This window comes from Balaenoptera physalus (genome assembly GCF_965194825.1).
Source record: "Balaenoptera physalus genome assembly, chromosome: 16".
NCBI classification, from domain to species: Eukaryota; Metazoa; Chordata; class Mammalia; order Artiodactyla; family Balaenopteridae; genus Balaenoptera; species Balaenoptera physalus.
In genome coordinates this window covers 85,744,568-85,763,205 of record NC_138898.1, presented here as the reverse complement: position 1 = coordinate 85,763,205, position 18,638 = coordinate 85,744,568, and the positions used below count along the sequence as shown (strand labels likewise).

At 49.9% G+C, this 18,638-nt stretch overlaps 1 protein-coding gene across 2 annotated transcripts; it reads right to left on the bottom strand.

Annotated features, from left to right (window-relative positions):
• Nucleotides 1–93: 93 nt before the first annotated feature.
• ACTL6B (actin like 6B) lies at nucleotides 94–12,513 on the bottom strand. 2 transcript variants are annotated; one of them, XM_082430739.1, is made up of 14 exons: nucleotides 12,400–12,513; nucleotides 11,876–11,952; nucleotides 11,516–11,681; nucleotides 11,111–11,211; nucleotides 6,281–6,378; nucleotides 5,565–5,659; nucleotides 5,393–5,499; nucleotides 4,616–4,705; nucleotides 4,404–4,465; nucleotides 4,172–4,286; nucleotides 3,979–4,059; nucleotides 3,785–3,880; nucleotides 3,489–3,575; nucleotides 98–412 (listed from the first exon to the last, which is right to left on the bottom strand). In XM_082430739.1, the coding sequence occupies exons 1-14, from the start codon at nucleotides 12,422–12,424 to the stop codon at nucleotides 332–334; spliced, it is 1,281 nt and encodes a 426-aa protein (XP_082286865.1). In that variant the 5' UTR covers nucleotides 12,425–12,513; the 3' UTR covers nucleotides 98–331. The 2 variants fall into 2 exon arrangements, with proteins under 2 accessions (XP_082286866.1, XP_082286865.1); XM_082430740.1 differs by lacking the exon at nucleotides 3,979–4,059 and having other exon boundaries at nucleotides 94–412.
• Nucleotides 12,514–18,638: the final 6,125 nt, after the last annotated feature.

The following is an 18,638-nucleotide window of genomic DNA, read 5'->3' as shown; positions in this document are numbered from 1 at the left end:
CCCCGCCCGCAGACCTTGCCCTGGCGTCCACCGTGCGATTCCGAATGGGTATAGGTGTGGTCCTCCCTTCTCCTCTCTCCAGACCCCTGCCCCCACTGCCCACCCCCAAAGAGGCCAACTTTTTTTTTTTTTCTTAAAACATTTTTACTCCTTTCAACCCAGAAACATCACAATCTAAGAGGACGAGTGGGGAAGGGAAGAAAAGCGGGCGCTGGGAGCGTTGGGGGCTTCGATCTGCGCTGGCGGAGCAGAGGTGGGGAAACCATCTCCTTGCTTTCGCGTTCCCTCCCCCACCGCTGCAGGCGGGCCTGTGGATGGGGAGCGGGCGCCCTCAGGGGCACTTCCGCTCCACACACTGCTTCCCGCCCTCCTCATATTCCTGCTTGGAGATCCACATTTGCTGGAAAGTGCCCTGGGTCGAGGGGGCGACATCGGCGGTCAGGGAGGCCCTGGAGAGAGGGAGAAGCGCCTCCCCACACTCCTCCCGCGCAGGCTCGACCCCTCGGAACCGCCTCCTCTCAAGCCCACAGCCCTCCCGCAGCCACCAACTTGCCCCATCTTCCTGTCCCCTCCTTCGTATTCAGAGGGCGAATGCCCGCTTCATATCGTTCAATCCACGATTCATTCATTCAACAAGTATTTATTGAGCACCAGTCTGCCCGGGGCCCAGGGCTGTTCTCGAGCTGGGAGGTGGAGCTTACAGCCCCAGGCCAGCCAACCGGCGCCCCAACACTCCACATCCCTTCTCCACCAGATGCCCTATCACTCCATCAGGCCTTCCAAACACGCCAAGTCGCCCTCCTTCCCAAGAAAAATCTTTCCTCCTCCCTCCCCACCATTCCGACACCACCTAACATCAGGATATTAGGATGTCATCACTTTGGCGCCCCACCTCCACCCTCCCGCTGAAACAAGCGCCTTGAGGGTCTCCAGCCATGGCATTTCAGACTGCACCCTCTCTGTGGTTGTCCTGCCTCTGCCTGAAAGTTAGTGTGTGTGTCCCTGCTTCTGTCCCTTGGCGTGTCCAGGAAGAACACGCCTTCCTGGACCAGGTCATTCCCCTCCCTTCTGCTCACGTGCCAAAGCCCCACCCTTCCCACCATCTCTGGTTTCCAGTGCAGATCTCCGCGCTGAGTTCCAGACCCAAATACAGTAAGCCCCCTACATACCAACGAGTTTCCTTCTGAGAGCATGTTCTTAAGTCCAATTTGTTCCTAAGTCTAACAAAGTTAGCCTAGGTACCCAACTAACACAATCGGCTATATAGTACTGTACTTTAATAGGTTTATAATACTTTTCCCACAAGTATATTATGTCTGCTGAAATAAATATAGATACTAGGGATCCAAAGAAATCATAAAGACCACACATAATACTGAACGCAGTTTTAACAAATGTGGTCACAGTGAAGTAACTGGATTAAAAAGATGGTATCTGATTTTTATCTATCATTCCAATATCTATAATATCTAATGTACATTCCTACTCAAAATTCTTCAGAGGGAAATTATTTTATGGGCTTGAAATATAAGTTTTAAAGAAATATTTTATTCTAAGGTTGCATATTCTAAGAAGTTCTGCACTAGTACCAATGAAATGAACACTTCTATTTTTTACTAGTACTGTACTACTGTACTCTATACAGTACTGTACAGTAAAGTACACAAAAGCACAATCACTTGTGGAGGATACACGCATGTGACAATGTACGCCAGACACGTGAACTAACTATGTGATTGGACATGCGAGCGCACATTCGCATCTTTGAAAGTTTGAAACCCGAAGGTTCATAAGTAGGGGACTTACTGTACTCAGCTGTCTTTGGACACCTCCTCCTCAGTGTCCCCTGGGACCTCACCCTCAACATGTCCACAGCTGTGTTCACTATCTTCGCCCACACCTGCCCCAAACCTGCTTCTCTGGTCTTTCTCACCTTCTACAGTTGCCCTGTCCAAATCCAGTGGCCATTCGCTACATGGAACACTTGAAATGGAGCTATTGAGCACTTGAAATGTGGCTAGCCCGAAATGAGATATGCTCCACATGTCGAATATATACCGGATACGGAAGACTAAATCCAGAGAAAAGAATGTAAAACATCTTCATTTTTATATTGGTGACATATTGAAATGATAATACTTTGGATATATTGGATTAAATACGATATATTCTTAAAACTTAATTTCACATGTTTCTTTGGACTCTTTTTAAATATGGCTACTAAAAAATTTTAAATGACATATGTGGCTCACATTACATTCCTCTTGGACAGAACTGCCAGGAGCTAGCATCCTGGGCTTCGTCCTTGACCCCGTTCCCTCTTACCTCGCGTATCCAAACAGTGTCCACATTCTGTCAGTCAGACCTCTGATAAGCTTTCAATTCCACCCCCTGATATCCGCTCCACCGTCAAACGCAGGTCACAGTGGAGACCACAGCAGCCCTCTCCAATCCACTCTCTGCTCTGCAGCCCAGGTGAGCTCACTCAACTCAGATCTCAAAGCATCTGCCCACTGCCTTTGGCCTTGCCTGGCTCCCCCCAGGAGCCAAGCACCCTCTCTCCCACTTTGCCTCGTAAGTTCTTACTCACTCTTTCATCTCAGCTTGAGTGCCCCTTAAGAGGCCCTTCATGACCCCTGAACGAGATCAAGTCTTCCTTTGAAGGAACACCCCACACTTTGTGATGACCTCCTGTTTAATTGTCTCGGCTTCCAGACTGTTCCCATGCACAGAGGCGGGGACTAGGTCGGGCTGTCTGTCCACTTCAGGTGCACAGGAGGCCCTCAACAACTGTGTGACTGACACACTCTCAGCCCTGAGCTAACTTCAGGGGTTCAGTCTCCTGTCACTCTGACCATTGTTTCTGTCTCCTTGGGGGCACCCACTCTAGTGGATATCCTCCTTGTCCTGTCATGGCCCTGCTGTCCCCCTCTGTGTGGCTGACACCTGCCCCCCCAGATGCAGTTTGCATCTTCACCTCTCGCTCAGCGTCTTGCCTCTATCCCAGCAGCTGGTCCAGACTGAACTCCCCACCTACCGCCCCAGAACCAACCTGCCAGCCTCCTTCTGTTTGCCCCTTGCTCACCACCCCATCCCCACTGCTACCCATTCCATGACTCCAGGACAATAGGAAGAACCTCCTGGCAAGGTCCCCTCACATCCAGCTCATACCCTGATCCCCAAAGACTCATGTCTGACATAACCTTCCCAAACGTGCCTGTGGCCGTCACATCACCTTGCCCCAAATCTTCAGGGTCTCACCCTGGCACACAAGACCACCACAATCTCATCCCAGCCAACCTCTCCGGCTTCCTGTCCTCCACTCCCTGATTTGTGTCCTGATGTAGGATCCACCTTTCTGGGAGCACTGACTGCCCTTTCATAAATGTTTGTTGAATGAATGAATGAGGAGGCAGGCAAGGTGATGGGGGCTGTCTGGATCTGCCCTTCCCCACATTCAGCGCTAGGCCAGGCCCCTCCCCTCTCACCAGTGAGGCCAGGATGGAGCCCCCGATCCAGGGGCTGAACTTGCGCTCCATGGTGCTGTTGCTGGCGATGAGCTTCAGTCTCATGCTCTGGGGAGAAAGAGGGGCTGTGGGAAGCAGACACCTGGCTTCTGGGAAGGGACAGGGCTGGGGGTAGGGAAGACTGGGAAGCCACAGCAGGAAGGGGCCACTGTGGTGGCCAGAACGTTTGCTTGATGTGTGGGAAGGAGGAAGGACTTGGTCCTGAAGGGCTGAGCCAGGACTGGAGTCCAGGGCCCTGGCCAGGGGTGGGTTCCTACCGGTGGAGTCTTCTGGGAAAGCTCTCGATTGAGCCTGTCAGTGAAGCCCTGGAGCAGCGTGTTCCCACCAGTGACAATGACACTGCCGTACAGGCCCTGAGAGCAGGGAGGAGGAGTGAGCAGTCACGGGACAGCCCCTCCCTCCCCCCCGCTTCTCCTGGGCCCCTCTGCCAAGACTCAGGCTTGGGCCTCACCGGGCGAATGTCAATGTCGCACATGCCAATGCTGGTGGTCACCACGTGGCCCACACCTAACATGGTGTTCCCCGAAAGGCCCTGCAGAGAAAGGTGACTGGGCTTTGGGCCCTCTGTCCCCTCTCCCAGACCTCTGTGATCCTTCCCAGCTTCTCCCACACCCCAGGATCCAGGGCCCTCCACCCAGCCCCACCTTGACATTGGAGGGATCAAACAGGCCCTCCGGGATGCGGAGTCGCTCCGCACCATAGTCTGTGTTGTAGCCATTGGGCATCTCGTAGTGCACTGTGGGCATCTGCGCAGCCACCCTGGCCAGGAAGGAGCAAGACTCTGCTTGGGGGTGCTCCCAGAAGGCCAGTGGTCCCCCCTGAGCTCCAGGCCTGCCCTCTCCCCCCCCACCCCCCCCAGCCATGAGCTGCACTTACTGCTCGTCATAGGGAGAGTCTGAGACCTGCAGCACGGAGGCCTGGAAGTCCTGGATCACCTCCTGAGAACCCAGGGAGGTGGTGAGGGCTGGGTTCCCACCTCAGGCCCCACCGCACCCCGCCTGCAGGGCCTCTGTCCCTCCCCGCTGCTCATGGCAGGGGACTAGGAGATGGGGGGGCGGGGCTTTGGGGGGATTTCTCCAGCGCCTCACATTGCACATGTAGTTATGCCAGGACTTGGAAACCTGGGGTAACTTCTCCTTCTTCTTCCAGTTTGGGGGGGCGCCCTCCCGTACGGGCTCCTGTGGGGACACAGCCTGTGAGCATCCCTCCCCATCCCCCACTGGCCCAGCCCACCCTGACCACACTGCCAGCTCTGCAGCTAACGGGCACTGGGTTCTCTGCTCTGTTGCCCAGAAAAGGTGTTTCTCCCCCTTCCCTGTTAGAGGAGAGAGAACGGGGAGAGCCCATCCCCACAGATGCCATGTGTGCAGTGGGTACAGCTGATCTGAAAGGCTTTGGTCAGAGAAGATTGAGGGCCTGCGGAACCCAGTAGGCGGCCAGACCTTAAGGAGACAGCCTTTTATGGATCCATGTTCCACGTGGGGGTCCCTTGCATGCAGTGTCTCATTTAACACTCGCGGCAGCCCTACGTGCTGTTATTCCATTTTACAGGGGAGGAAACTGAGGCTTGGGAGCTTCAGTCTCACGCTGTAGGTCACACAGCTCTTCTGTGGCAGAAGCAGACCTTGAACCTGGGTCTACTGGACACCAGAACCCACCACACTGACCCTCACATACACATCCTGCTAGCAGTTGGCTGTGGGACCTCGGCCATATCCCTCAGCCTGTCCAGATCTCTGATGCCTCAATTGCAAATTGAGGGCTGAGGGTCCTTCTGGGGCCTGGTTGCTCCCCACCCTGATATCTGATGGGTCAGTGGGTCGACAGTCATAGGGTCAGTGCCCAGGACATCCCAGAGGCTCCACCTTGGCTGCGATCATGTAAGGCGGGATGATGTCAATTGCCATTTCCTGGAAGAGCTCTCGGCACTGCATGGAGATGAAGTCCCCTGCCAGGGGTGACTTGACAATGCCTGGAAAGGACGGGTTGTCAGGGCCTGGTCCCTCAAGGCACCCCCGACCCCTGCCGAGGCCCCACCTTGCTGCAGGACGTAGCCATCGTGCACTGGAATGGCCGTGGTGTGGGTGGCCCCACTGTCCAGCACCAGACCTGTGGAGCGTCCATTTGCAAAGCTGGTGTGGGATGGGTAGGTCAAAGAGACAGCAGCAGCAAGAGGGGGCTGGGACCCGAGTCTGGCCTAGTCACTCTCTTCTTTCCTGGATCCAGCCCATTCCCAGTCTGCAAATCTCTCCTTCTAGTTTGTGACCCATCTGTTAGAGAAAGGCAGCTGAGACCCTTGTCACTTTTTTCTTGTCTGAATCACACTCTCTTCCTCTATTCCTTCCTTTTGAGCTCTCAGCCTCTCTTTAGGTTTAGTTCTATGTCCCATGGGCTCTCTGAAATTAGGGGCTATATCGTTCCACTGCCTAGCATAGGGTTCAATGCAAGGCAGATCCTAAAATAAAATAAATGCTGATTGGCTGCTTGGGAAGGGAACAAACACATCAGTGTCATATACCCTTCCCTCCTCCCTCCAGCCCCAGCCCCTGCTGCCTACCTGTCCCTACTCTCAATGCTCAGCCTGATCCAAGGAATGGGAAAGGGTCGCTGAGCTGGCCACTCCAAGGTCCAAGGCACTTAGCCCCCATCCAGGATATTACTCTCCATAGAATCAGGCCCAGCCTCCAGCTCAGCACGCCACACATCCCACCCTGACCCTCCACTCTGGCAGAGTAGCTTAACCCAGTGGATACGCAGTAAGCACAGCCGTCTTGCACAAGAAGAAGGCAGGAATGTTGTACTGCTCGAACATCAGCTCTGTCAGCTTCTCCCGCTTGGCCCGTGTGTTCCACTGAGGAGAAAGTGCAAGAGGGGAAGATTCAGGACGGGAAAGGCACCGATCCACGTACATACCCCCCACCCCAACACGTGTCTTGCGCTGAGGACAGAGGTCAGGTCCCCTGACCCTCATAGATCTTTAGAATGTGAGAACTATAAAGAACTTTAAAGATCACAATTCAAACTCAACTGAAGAAAACAAAACTCAGAGAGGGAAACTGGCCAAGATCACACAGAAAGCTCTTGGTCGAGCTGGGTCTAGAGTCACAGTCTCTTGACTCGTAGCCCAGTGCTCTTGATTGTGCAATACACACTTCAGCCCCACTACCCCCAGCCGCCAGTACATCCCTCTTCCTCACTCTAATCATCTCAGAGGCAAGAAAGCTGAGGAAGAAGACTTCTGGGTAAAAATGTTGGATTGAATACAAACATCTACTTTTATTCCCTCCCAAGATCCCAGCAAAACTATAATAGAGGGGGAATTAATTTAAAAAACAACAACAAAAAAAACCAAACTCACAAAAGCCAACAGGCACATAAAAAGATGCTCAATATTTTTAGCCATTAGGGAAATGCAAATCAAAAGCACAATGAGATTCCACTTCACACCCACTAGGGTGGTGATAATAATTTAAAAACAAGACAAAACGAAAAAACAGAAAATAACAAGTGTTGGAAAGGATGTGGAGAAATCAGAACCCTTGTCCATTGCTGTTGGGAAGGTTACATGGCTCAGCTGTAGAAAATGATTGGCAGTTCCTCAAAAAATTAACATAGAATTATCACATGCCCCAGCAATTTCACTCCTAGTTATATACCCAATGGAATTGCAAACAGGTACTCAAACTCAAGCTGCCCACAGCAGCACTATTCACAACAGCCAAGGTGGAAATAACTCAAATGTCCATCAGCAGATAAATGGAAAAACAAATTGTGGTATATCCATACAATGGAATAGCACTCAGTCAGCTACAACATAAATGAGCCTCGAAAACATTACGCTAAGTGAAATGATACAGACATAAAAAGTCACATACTGTATGATTCCATTTATATGAATGATCCAGAATAGATATATCCATAGAGACAGAAAGTCAATTGATGGTTGCCAAGGGCTGGGGGCAGGGGGAGTGGAGAGAAATTGCTAAATGAAAATGGGTTTTCCTGGGGGTGATGAAAATGTTTTGAAACTAGATAGAGGTGATGGTTGCAGAACATTGTGAATGTATTAAATGCCACTGAATTTTTAACTTAAAAAAGGTTAATTTTATGTCATGTGAATTTTTCCTGAGAGAGAGACAGAGAGGCATAAACCCTTAAAGGTTGAGAAGAATAAGAAATGAGAAAAGAGCAACAAATTTTTGAAGGCTGGAAATCAGTTAGGTGAGCAGTAACTGACTTAACAGATTCAAGAATGCTGACTCCTAAACTGGTAGTGGAAAAAGCCAACAACAGCCTGTGTTAAATGGCAGAATCCTCACAGGGATTGGGAATCGGTAGTTCTGAACTTCCAGGAACTTCCAGGTACCTCTGGAAGTGTAAGGAAAGGGGAAATAAAATAAGATTGTTTAAAGCTATTCAAGTAACAGATCCCTAAACTCTCATCCTAATTCCATGTCACTAGGCTATTGCCCACTCCAACCTCAGCAGAAGAGTGGAAGTTTATTCTCTGGAGACAGTAAAACTGAGGGTCTCTGAACTGGTGGGACACTTGTCACTGTTGGGAGTGAGGACACTATACTTAAAAGAGGGGAATTAAGTGATGCCATGCATATTGAATGCTGATAACATCAGCCCTATTTGCTCACTTGGCTTCCAGAAAGGGGTTGGGCAGTCCTGTCTTCAGGTTGGAAGTCTTCCCTGTGAGTTACATCAAAGATCTAAAGATGCAACATCCCAGTCAGACCATCCTATAACAAAGACTGCAGTCAGCAAGTCCCCCTTCCCAATCAGCTTTTTAGTCCCCCATTCCTAAACATATGCAGACAACCAAGGATTTGTGGAAATCTGAGAAAAACCTAGGAAATGAGATAAAGACTCCCAAGAAAGGGCAGGGAAAAAAAGCAACTTGGAAGAACAATAATTATACAAGGAGATGAAAACTTCCAAAGACAAAACTAATAATATCCCTATGAGATAACAAATAATATTGCACCCATGAAATAAGAATAGGATGCTTTAAAAAGTAACATTCATGGAATAATAAAGACCTCCCGGGAAATAAAAATACAGGAGCAGGAATGAATTAAAAACTCAATAGAAGAGTTGAAAAACAAATTGAGGGAATATCTTGGAAATTAGAGGAAAAAGATAAAGAGATGGAAAACATAACAGAAAAGATGAGAACATTAGGAGACCAGTTCAGGAGGTACAAAATCCAAATAATAGGATTTCTCAAAAGGGATAACAGAGAAAATTGAAAATAATAAATCATCAAGTAAGTAAATTTTTTTCACTGAGTTGAAAGACATAGGTTTCCAAAATAAAGCGACACATTGAGTGTCCAGAGCCATAGACAAAAATAAACCAATATAATATTGTGAAATTGTAAAACACTGAGGACAAAGTGAAAATTTTATAAACTCTAAGAAAGAAAAATAAGTTACACCAAAGGATCAGGAAATAAATGCTTTTGGCCTTCTCGATGGTAACAGTAGATGCTAGAAGACATTGGAGAAGTGCCTTCAAGATTCCAAAGAAAAATGATTTCCAACCTGGAGTGTTATACCTAGCTAAACTATCAATCCAAGGTTAGACATGCAAGGTCTCAAAAATGTTACTTCTTATGACCTTTCTACGGCAGTTAGTGGACGATGTGCCCCATGAAAACAAGGAAGAAAATCAAGAAAAGGAGTCATGTGATACAGGAAACAGGACTTCTAATACAGGAGAGGGGCAAAGTGTTTCCTTAAGATGATGGTGAAGGGAGATGTCAGGATGATAGCTACATCTTCTGCATAGAAGGTAACTAGTCCAAAGCAGAGCAGGTCAGTGGGCTCCTGAAGAGATTTCTTGAAGAAGAAATTGATAGAACACCTTAAGGAATTAATGTCTTGAGAAAAGATATAGATAACTGATGAACAATTTAGGGCCACATTATTAAGTAGATACAAAAACTAAGGAAAACAGAACCAAGACAATTTTCAGTGCTAGAGAAAACAAAAAGTTGCACAGGAAAGGAAAATAAACCACAGTTTATTGCTGGTTCAGGCCTGATTAGCATACATAATAATAAGAGTGTAATTACTGAATATTGATCTTAAAAAACAATTAAAACCCTAAACTACAACTGTACTTTAGGTAAGAAATAAGAAATGTGTGTGGTATGGGCTGGGGAGGAAAGAGAGCCAAGTGCTCATTTTCTATAGTGGGAAATCCACAGATAATCTTTAAAGCTAAAAAATTCACAATCAGCTATTTAAGTGTGATATTTAGAGATATAAAAGGTAATGGCAGGACTTCCTGGTGGTCCAGTGGTAAAGAATCTGCCTTACAATGCAGGGCACATGGGTTCGATCCCAGGTCTTGGAACTAAGATCCCACATGCTGCAGGGCAACTAAGCCCACGCGCCTCAGCTAGAGAGCTCATGTGCCCTGGAGCCTGCATGCCACAACGAGAGAGAGAAAATACGCACGCCACAACTAGAGAGAACCTGCGTGCCACAACGAAGAGCCCGCGCCGCAATGAAAGATCCAGCATGCCGCAACTAAGATCCGACGCAGCCAAAAAAATAAATAAAAAAAATAAACAGGGGCTTCCCTGATGGCGCAGTTGTCAAGAATCCGCCTGCCAATGCAGGGGACACGGGTTCGAGCCCTGGTCCGGGAAGATCCCACATGCCGCGGAGGAACTAAGCCCGTGCGCCACAACTACTGAGCCTGCACTCTAGAGCCCGCGAGCCACAACTACTGAGCCCATGCGCCTAGAGCCTACGCTCTGCAACAAGAGAAGCCACCGCAAGAAGCCTGCACACCGCAACAGAGAGTAGCCCTCACTCACTGCAACTAGAGAAAGCCTGCGCGCAGCAACAAAGACCCCATGCAGCCAAAAATAAATAAATAAATAAATAAATTTATTAAGAAATAATAATAAATAAATATTTTTTAAAGAAGGTAATAGCTAGTGGGAAGCAACCGCATAGCACAGGGAGATCAGCTCTGTGCTTTGTGACCACCTAGAGGGGTGGGATAGGGAGGGTGGGAGGGAGGGAGATGCAAGAGGGAAGAGATATGGGAACATATGTATATGTATAACTGATACACTTTGTTATAAAGCAGAAACTAACACACCATTGTAAAGCAATTATACTCCAATAAAGATGTTAAAAAAAAAAAGGTAATAGCAAAAAAGAAAAAAAAAAAGCTAAAAGAGAGAAGAGCAACTGCCTTTGGAAAAGGGGCAATAGAAGGAGGAGGCTATGAATGGCATTTTTTTCTTAACATACTTTATAAAACAAATTGATTCTTTACATGTATATATAATATTGACAAAGAATTTAAGTTAAAAGGTCATAAAAGGACTTGGGGTGGTGGGGCAGTGTATAAGGTTGACTGGGGGAAGGGCAAGTGGATAGAGCTGGAGGAGAGAGGGAGGCATGGAGACTAAACCAGGCAGGAAGGAAAGTGGCTGAAGATGATGGAGTTGGAAGGAAAGTTTGAAAAGCGAAGTGGAATGAGTGATGGCTTGAGGAGAGAGGTGAATGGTGGGCCCCAGGGCTTGACTAGCAGCTGGATGAGGCACTTACCGGGGCCTCGGACATGAGCACTGGGTGCAGATTTGGCTCAGACTTGACGTGTTTGCTGTAGGTGTGATCCAGGATCGCACGGAAGCACTCCCAGTCCTCGACTGGGGCCAGGAGACCAGTGGAGAGATGAGGGTGGGCAGGCAGGAGTCCAGGGACAGGAAGGAAAGGAAGGAGGGAAGGAAAATCCGGGGGAGGGGAAATAAGACAAGCTCCAGCAGAAGTCCCCCCTTCCCAGGAATCTGGTGGCCCCTGGTTAGGAACCAGGCAGCTGTGGGAAGAAGTGAGGGCATCCCTGGGACTTGGGTCGCTGCAAGGAAGACTCTGTGGCTGTGGGGTGCTGTGCCCCAGGTTGTTGGGTGTGGGCTCTGAGTCTGTGTCAGGAGGCAGTGGGTGGGGGCCCCGTACTCATGCCATTCTTGAGGGGTGACATGACCTCCGCTCCATCCCGAGGCACGTGGAGGGCATTGGTGTCGATGTGAAAGATCTTCCCTTTCTTCTCCTTCTCCCCCTCCAACTCCAGCCCGCCCCCCTCCTCCGCGGCCAGCAGCCCCACCGTGGTGGGGAAGTCAGCCTGGAGGGGGGCATGGGCGGAGAGAAATCAATCTCTTGCCCGGTTCCAGGCCCATGGCAGGGCCCTCAGCCCACCCCTGGGTTTACTCCCGCATTCCCACTCAGCAAAGCTTCTCTCTGGGCTCCGAGAGCCCTGGATCACCGGGAAGCCTGGAGGGGAGCCCTAGGTTTTGGGGAGGGGGCTGGAAGGCTCACCTTGGGGCAGTCCTCCCCAGCGTACCCAGCGCGGACTGAGAAGGAGCCAATGTCAAAGACCAGCGCCCCCACCTCATCTGTGCGGGGAGACAGACTTGTGAGGGGATCTCTCCCAAACTGTCTCCTCTTGGATTGTTCCGAAAGGAGGTCAGGGCAGAGCCACCTTCAACGCCGGACGGTGCGGGTGGGAGCTCGGCCAACAGTTTAGGGTCCTGGGAGTGAGGGTCAAGACTCCAAAGTCCCTTTCTGCTCAGTGGCCGTTTTCAGGCCACTCTCCTTGCTGGGCTGGGGGCCGGGCGGTGGTGGGTTGAATGGTAGAGAGGTTGGGCCCGGTGGGCGCGAACGTCCGGGGGCGGGGGTCGAAGGTGGGAGTGGCGCAGGACGCAAACCAGGGGCTAGACCTGCTCGAGCGCCGAGGTGCCAGGCCCCAGGGTGCCCAGAGCTTGGGTCTCGCGGGTTCGGGGCGCTGGGATTCGGGCGAGGCCGCGCCAGGCTGGAGAGCCCGAAGCCCGGGGCTCGCTCACCTCCGCCGTAGACGCCCCCGCTCATAGTGCCCTCTCAGCGCTGCTCGCGGCCCGTGGGCGGCGGCGGGATCAGCACCGAGGCTGCCGGACAGCTCCCGGGACCCCGGGCGGGGCGGGGCTCGGGGCGGCCAATCGGGAGGCCAGGCTCCCCGCCCCCAACGGCGCCGCCGATAGGCTGAGAAGCCAGACAATAACCCGGCAGGGGGCTGCTGCTTTAAAGAGGCAGACACCTCAACCTTAGGCGCCGGGGAGGGGATTAGCAAGCACCTCGAGGCCGGCCCTAATGGATAGGCTGGCAGAGAGCAGGAGTACGCAAGAGATGGAGACCTTGTCCATTCGGAGACTGTAGGGTGACTGACGGGGCCCCTGCTCCCTTACTTTTTAAAATGGGGTCTAGGAAAGGGCGCCGTAGTCTCTGAGACGCGTCCATTCTCAGGCTCCTGAGCAAGGTTCTGCCATACCCAGGACTGAATGAAATCACTGGGAGAGGGAGAAAAGGGAAGGAGAGGGAGAGGTACAGGAAGGGGTTGTCTCCATTTTCTCCCTGTTGCTTGCCACCGTTGTCTTTCTGATGGTCCCTCTTTTCCTCGCTGGTCCTCTGGTGCCTGGGCCTTATACATACACACGTGTATGCACATGTACACACGTTCACACATGGTGCTCAGCTAACCCAGCTTTAGCTTCCTTTCCTTCTCCCTCTCTTTTCATCTGTTCTTCTCAGGAGTTATTTATCAAGCAAGTAGATTTTCCCCTCACAGGCTCCTAGGTCCTTCTTGGCTCCTGGCATGAGGCCATCTCCACAGCAGTTTTGAAAGAGAAGGCGAAGGAGTGGCTCTGACAGCCTGGCTCAGCTGAGAGACTCTTATGTGAGCATATGGGTAGGTGTGTGCCTGTATGTATGTGAGTGTGTCAGCATTCGTGTGCATATGCATATGTGCATGTGTTGGGGGCCCTCCCACCTACTTGTTTAGGGGTGGGGGGCAATAAGACCAGAGATAGCATTGGAAGAGGGTTCTGTGTGATGGCCGGCCCAATGCCCCTGAAGGTTCTCAGCTCATCAGATACTCATTCTGTAAGGGACTCCACCCTTCCTCAGCCAAAGGACAGATGGTTTGAGCTGGCTCATCCGTTACCCACTGGCGACAGTGGCATTTCACATGCCCAGGGTTGGTTCTGAGCCCAGTCCTGGCTCCCCAGACTGGAGGCTTCGGTGGGAGGGGTGAGCTGATTCAGGAGTCGGGAAACAGAAATGTCCCAGAGTGAGCCTAGGTCAGTCATTGTCCTCTATAAACTGAGGCCTGGATGAATTGCAACAGCCCCTTCACCTCTCAGCGCCTCATTTCTTCATCTTTCAAAATGCTGAGGTGAGAATTAAAGGAGAACACTGGAGGGGAAAGTGATTCTATTCATGGTCTGCACCTCTCCTTTTTGTTGACATTGAATGATGTTGCTTCACTTCCCTTGTTAATTCACCTTGTCAATTCCCACCATCCCCCTCCCCCATCCCAGTCAGGATCTCAGATTCAGAAACTACCCCAGTCAGGGGAAACCTTACTGATCATGGATACAACTCCTAGATTTTATAGGGATTTCCCCAGATAGAGGCAGGGCCCTGTCTTGAGTCACGCAGCCCACTGGGGTGGAGCCAGGACGGGAACTCACATCTCACATCAGCCAGTTGACAGGTGACCTTGTTTCATAACACCTGTGTCCCTCTGCAAGCTTCACTGTCCCCATTTGTAGAACGGCTGGTGGTGAGGACTCAGTCTGATGCCAGAATCAAGTTCCTGGCTGAGAGCTGGGCACACAGGGCTATTCAGCAAACACTGGGTCTTAAGAAAGTCCCTAGGGCATTTTTGAGGCTTTAATATTATTATCCATTTATTCATAGAAATCTGTAGTCTATCTGGTAAAATGATTTTTCCTCTCACGGTTGGTGGAAAAGCTAAAGTCAGCGAACTACCGACTAGACTTGATTTACCGCCCAGTCAACTGTGGCCAATTTCCATTTGTCATAGGATCTGACATGATATTCTACTGCATGATGGAAGTGGTTAAGGTAAAGTTTATTAATATATTTCATTCATCCATTCATTGATTCAACAAATATCTTTTATGCCTACGGTGTGCCAGGCATTGTACAAGGTATGGGAATACTAAGGTGCATAAGATATATTCCTGCTCTCAAGGAGTCTTGGTGCAGTGGGGAGCTCAGACGTGCATGAAAGTGGGGTGAAATGGAGGCCCAGAGGAGGGAGGGGCTACCTGTCTCTGAGAGTCCAGGGAGGCTTCTAAAAGTGAAGTTTGAATTGTGAAGGATAAATAGGGGTCACTGGTGAACAAGGTGGGAAAGGTGTTCCGCCCAGAGAACAGGGTAAGCAAAGGTCCATACGTGGAAATAGGAGAGTTGGAGATGAGCTGGTGGTAGAGACCAGCGTCAGGGGAAGATGAAACTAGAAAAATAGTCAAAGACTGACTTGTTTATGCCTGAACCCTGTTTTTACTTAGCAAACACAAAGCATCTGCTATGTGCCAGGCACTGTTATAAATGCTTTACAAATATTAAGTAATTTAGTCCTCATAATGACCCGATCATCATCCCCATTTTGCAAGGGAAACAGAGGCATGGAGAGGTAAATGACTGGCCCAAGTTCACTCAGCTGGTAAGGGACAGCTGAGATTTGAACTGTGGCATGTGAAGAGTATTGGTCCTGGGGAAAATGTTGCCATACTACTATTCATTTCATAGATGTTCTCCAGGTGCCTGATAGGCACTGGGAATAAAATGGCTCATATAACTTGATGTGACTCTCACTGAGTTTAATGTCTATTTTAGAAGATGGATGATTAAATAGTTAGCTCAATAAAGTCATCTGGAGGTTCTCACATTGGCCAAACCTGAGCACCTGGTAATGACATTGAAGGTGGTAGGACTATGACCCCCAGACCCCACACCTTGGATAGGATTTGGCATCTTGTTTGGGTCTATTCATTGCTTGGTGAGCTCTCACCCAGACCTCTTCCAGACAAGCCAAGTGCCCTGGCTTCCCAGGGAGCCCCTAGTGCAGGTGGCAAGTGCCCAGAAAGAAAGTCCAGTAAACACTGCAACAGGCATGGAGCCAGCACTGCAGTGGGGCACAAACAATGATGTGGTTAGGGAGGCAATATTTAAACTAAGACTGAGAAAATGAAAAATTTCCCAGCTGACAGGAAGTAGAATTGGAATGGGGGGTGGAAGGCATTCTTAATAGAGGGGAAAAGACCCAGCCTCTGTGTCTTGCAAAGAAGTTTGGCCCCTCTCATGGAGTCAGTGGGAAACTACTGCATGGCTTTGAACAGCAAAGTTATACGATCCAACTTGCATTTTAGAAAGATACCTTCTGGCAGCTATTTGGTAGGTTGATTAGAGAAGGACTATCCTGAAAGGCCAGGAAATAGGCAAGAACCAAGGTAATAGCAACTGGCATACAGTAGAACGGATAGATTTAAGCAATATTGGAGAGGTAGTACTGACAAGATGTATTCACTGATGACATAGACTGCTAGCCTTACATCAATAGCCATCTCCCTCCTTTCTTTTTTTTTTAAAATAAATTTATTTATTTTTGGCTGCGTTGGGTCTTTGTTGCTGCGCGTGGGCTTTCTCTAGTTGCGGCGAGCGGGGGCTACTCTTCATTGTGGTGCGCGGACTTCTCATTGCAGTGGCTTCTCTTACTGTGGAGCACGGGCCCTAGGCGCGTAGGCTTCAGTAGTTGTGGCTCACAGGCTCTACAGCGCAGGCTCAGTAGTTGCAGCGCACAGCCTTAGTTGCTCCGCGGCATGTGGGATCTTCCCAGACCAGGGACTGAACCTACGCCCCCTGCATTGGCAGCAGATTCTTAACCACTGTGCCACCAGGGAAGTCCCCCTTCTTTCTTCCTTTTTTTTTTTAAATAAATTTATTTATTTATTTTTAGCTGTGTTGGGTCTTCGTTTCTGTGCGAGGGCTTTCTCTAGTTGCAGCGAGCGGGGGCCACTCTTCATCGCGGTGCGCGGGCCTCTCACTATCGCGGCCTCTCTTGTTGCGGAGCACAGGCTCCAGACGCGCAGGCTCAGCAGTTGTGGCTCACGGGCCCAGTTGCTCCGTGGCATGTGGGATCTTCCCAGACCAGGGCTCGAACCCGTGTCCCCTGCATTGGCAGACAGATTCTCAACCACTGCACCACCAGGGAAGCCCCCCCCCCCCCCTTCTTTCTTTATGAGCAATGTTTTAACTGGGTATATGGCTACAGACTACATTTCCCAGGCTTCCTTGCATCTGGCCAACTTCTGAATAGAAGTTAGTGGTGTCCTTAAACAGGAAAGAACTCGTGCTTCCATGCCATCCCCCTTCCCAAGAGTTGGATTCAGATACAATAATGGGAAATGCCTGGGCCACATTGGACACAGAGATGGAAGCCACAGGTTGAGGATGGCTGAGATGCCCCACAGTCCTGGAGGATCTATTCTGGGGTTGTCACTTAAGCCACTGAATTTTGGGGACTGTTTGTTCTAGCAGCTTGGACTATAGCCTAACTAACTGACCATCTTTTGGATATGGGGAATGAGGGGGTGAGAAGCTCCTGGGCAGATGGTGGTGCTGTTAACTGGGCCAAGAGATTCAGAGGAGAGGTAGGGTTGGGTAGGATGGGGTGGGGTGGAAGAGGATTACTTTAGTTTTGAATATGTTGAATGTGAGACATCTGTAAACAGTGATGTGCAGTCACTGTTTTAACAATCAACTCTTCGGGGAAGGGGAATTTCGATCTGAAGCATTTGCTGACTTCCATGGTGTAAATACTCTCACCACAACGATTACAAGTTACTACTATCAACATGACATCATTGAACAAGGAGTTGGGAAGAGAGGTATACAGTGGCCTCTTGTGAGCTGATCCAAGCTAGCACGAGCTGACTCCAGTGCACCACTGTCCATGAACATCCAGGTGGAGATGTTCAGTCTGCAGGTGGATGGACACCAAGCCTGCACGTGGAGACAGAGATCTGAGAGTGATGAGCAATTAAGGGGTGATGAAAGTCCCAGTAGTGATTGGAGTCACCAGTGAATAACATGGAGAGTGAGAAGAGGAGGCTGAAGCTGGGATCCTGAGAAAATCAACGTTTACAGAGTGTCCTGAAGAGGAGAAGCCTGAGAAAGAACAGTCAGAGGGAGGAGGAAGTGTCCCATGACCCACCAGGGCCAGGTTTTCCACATGTGCGCCAGGGCTTCTGCCTTCTCAGAGAGATTGGTCATCCTCTGGTCATCCCCTACCTGTCTCTATCTTCACCTCTCTCTCCTCTCTGTCCTTCTCATTATTATCTTTTTTTATTTTTTATTTTTATAAACAAGGTTTTTATTTTTTTTTGTAAATTTATTTATTTATTTTTGGCTGCATTGGGTCTTTGTTGCTGCGCGCGGGCTTTCTCTAGTTGTGGCGAGTGGGAGCTACCCTTCGTTGTGGTGCGCGGGCTTCTCATTGCGGTGGCTTCTCTTGTTGCGGAGCACAGGCTCTAGGTGCGCGGGCTCAGCAGTTGTGGCTTGTGGGCTCTAGAGCACAGGCTCAGTAGTTGTGGCACACGGGTTTAGTTGCTCCATGGCATGTGGGATCTTCCCGGAACAGGGCTTGAACCCGTGTCCCCTGCATTGGCAGGCAGATTCTTAACCACTGTGCCACCAGGGAAGCCCTTCTCGTTATTATCTAAACAAGCTCCAGGAGCTCCCATCAAAACACAAATTTCTTGACTCCACATTCTCCTCCCATTGCCGCCCCACCTTTCTATACCCCCTCCCAGCCAAGATTCCCAAAGCCTTGGCCACCTTGGTCATCTCCACCGCCTCATTTCTCACTTGCCCTCAGCCCACTGCAAGCAAAGCATCCATTGCAAATGCTCCAGACCAAGCCAGCAGCAGCCTCCACGGTAGTCAATCTTATGCCCACTTCCCAGTCCAGCCTTGTTTCACCTCTCTGCAGCATTCAGCACAGTTTACCATTCCTTTTTTGGAACAGAATTTTCCAAAAATTCTGTTGGGTTCCAGAATTCCACGTTCTCCTGATTTTCTTCTTAGCTCTCTGGCTTCTCCTTTGGCAGCCTGTTCTCCTCTGCCTGACCTTTAAATGTTGGAGTTCCTCAGGGCTTGGTCTTAGGCCATCTTGTCTTTTCCCTGAAACTCTTTATGATTTCATATGCTCTAAAATGCCACTCATTCTCAAGGCTCTATT

Excerpts from the sequence above, each read along its gene's own strand:
- ACTL6B (XM_082430739.1), bottom strand. The coding sequence starts at position 12,424 with ATGAGCGGGGGCGTCTACGGCGGAG. Across the intron at positions 4,287-4,403 it reads GACTCTCCCTATGACGAGCA|GGTGGCTGCGCAGATGCCCA; the intron begins GTAAGTGCAGCT and ends CTTCCTGGCCAG. Across the intron at positions 413-3,488 it reads GCTCCATCCTGGCCTCACTG|GGCACTTTCCAGCAAATGTG; the intron begins GTGAGAGGGGAG and ends CCCTCGACCCAG.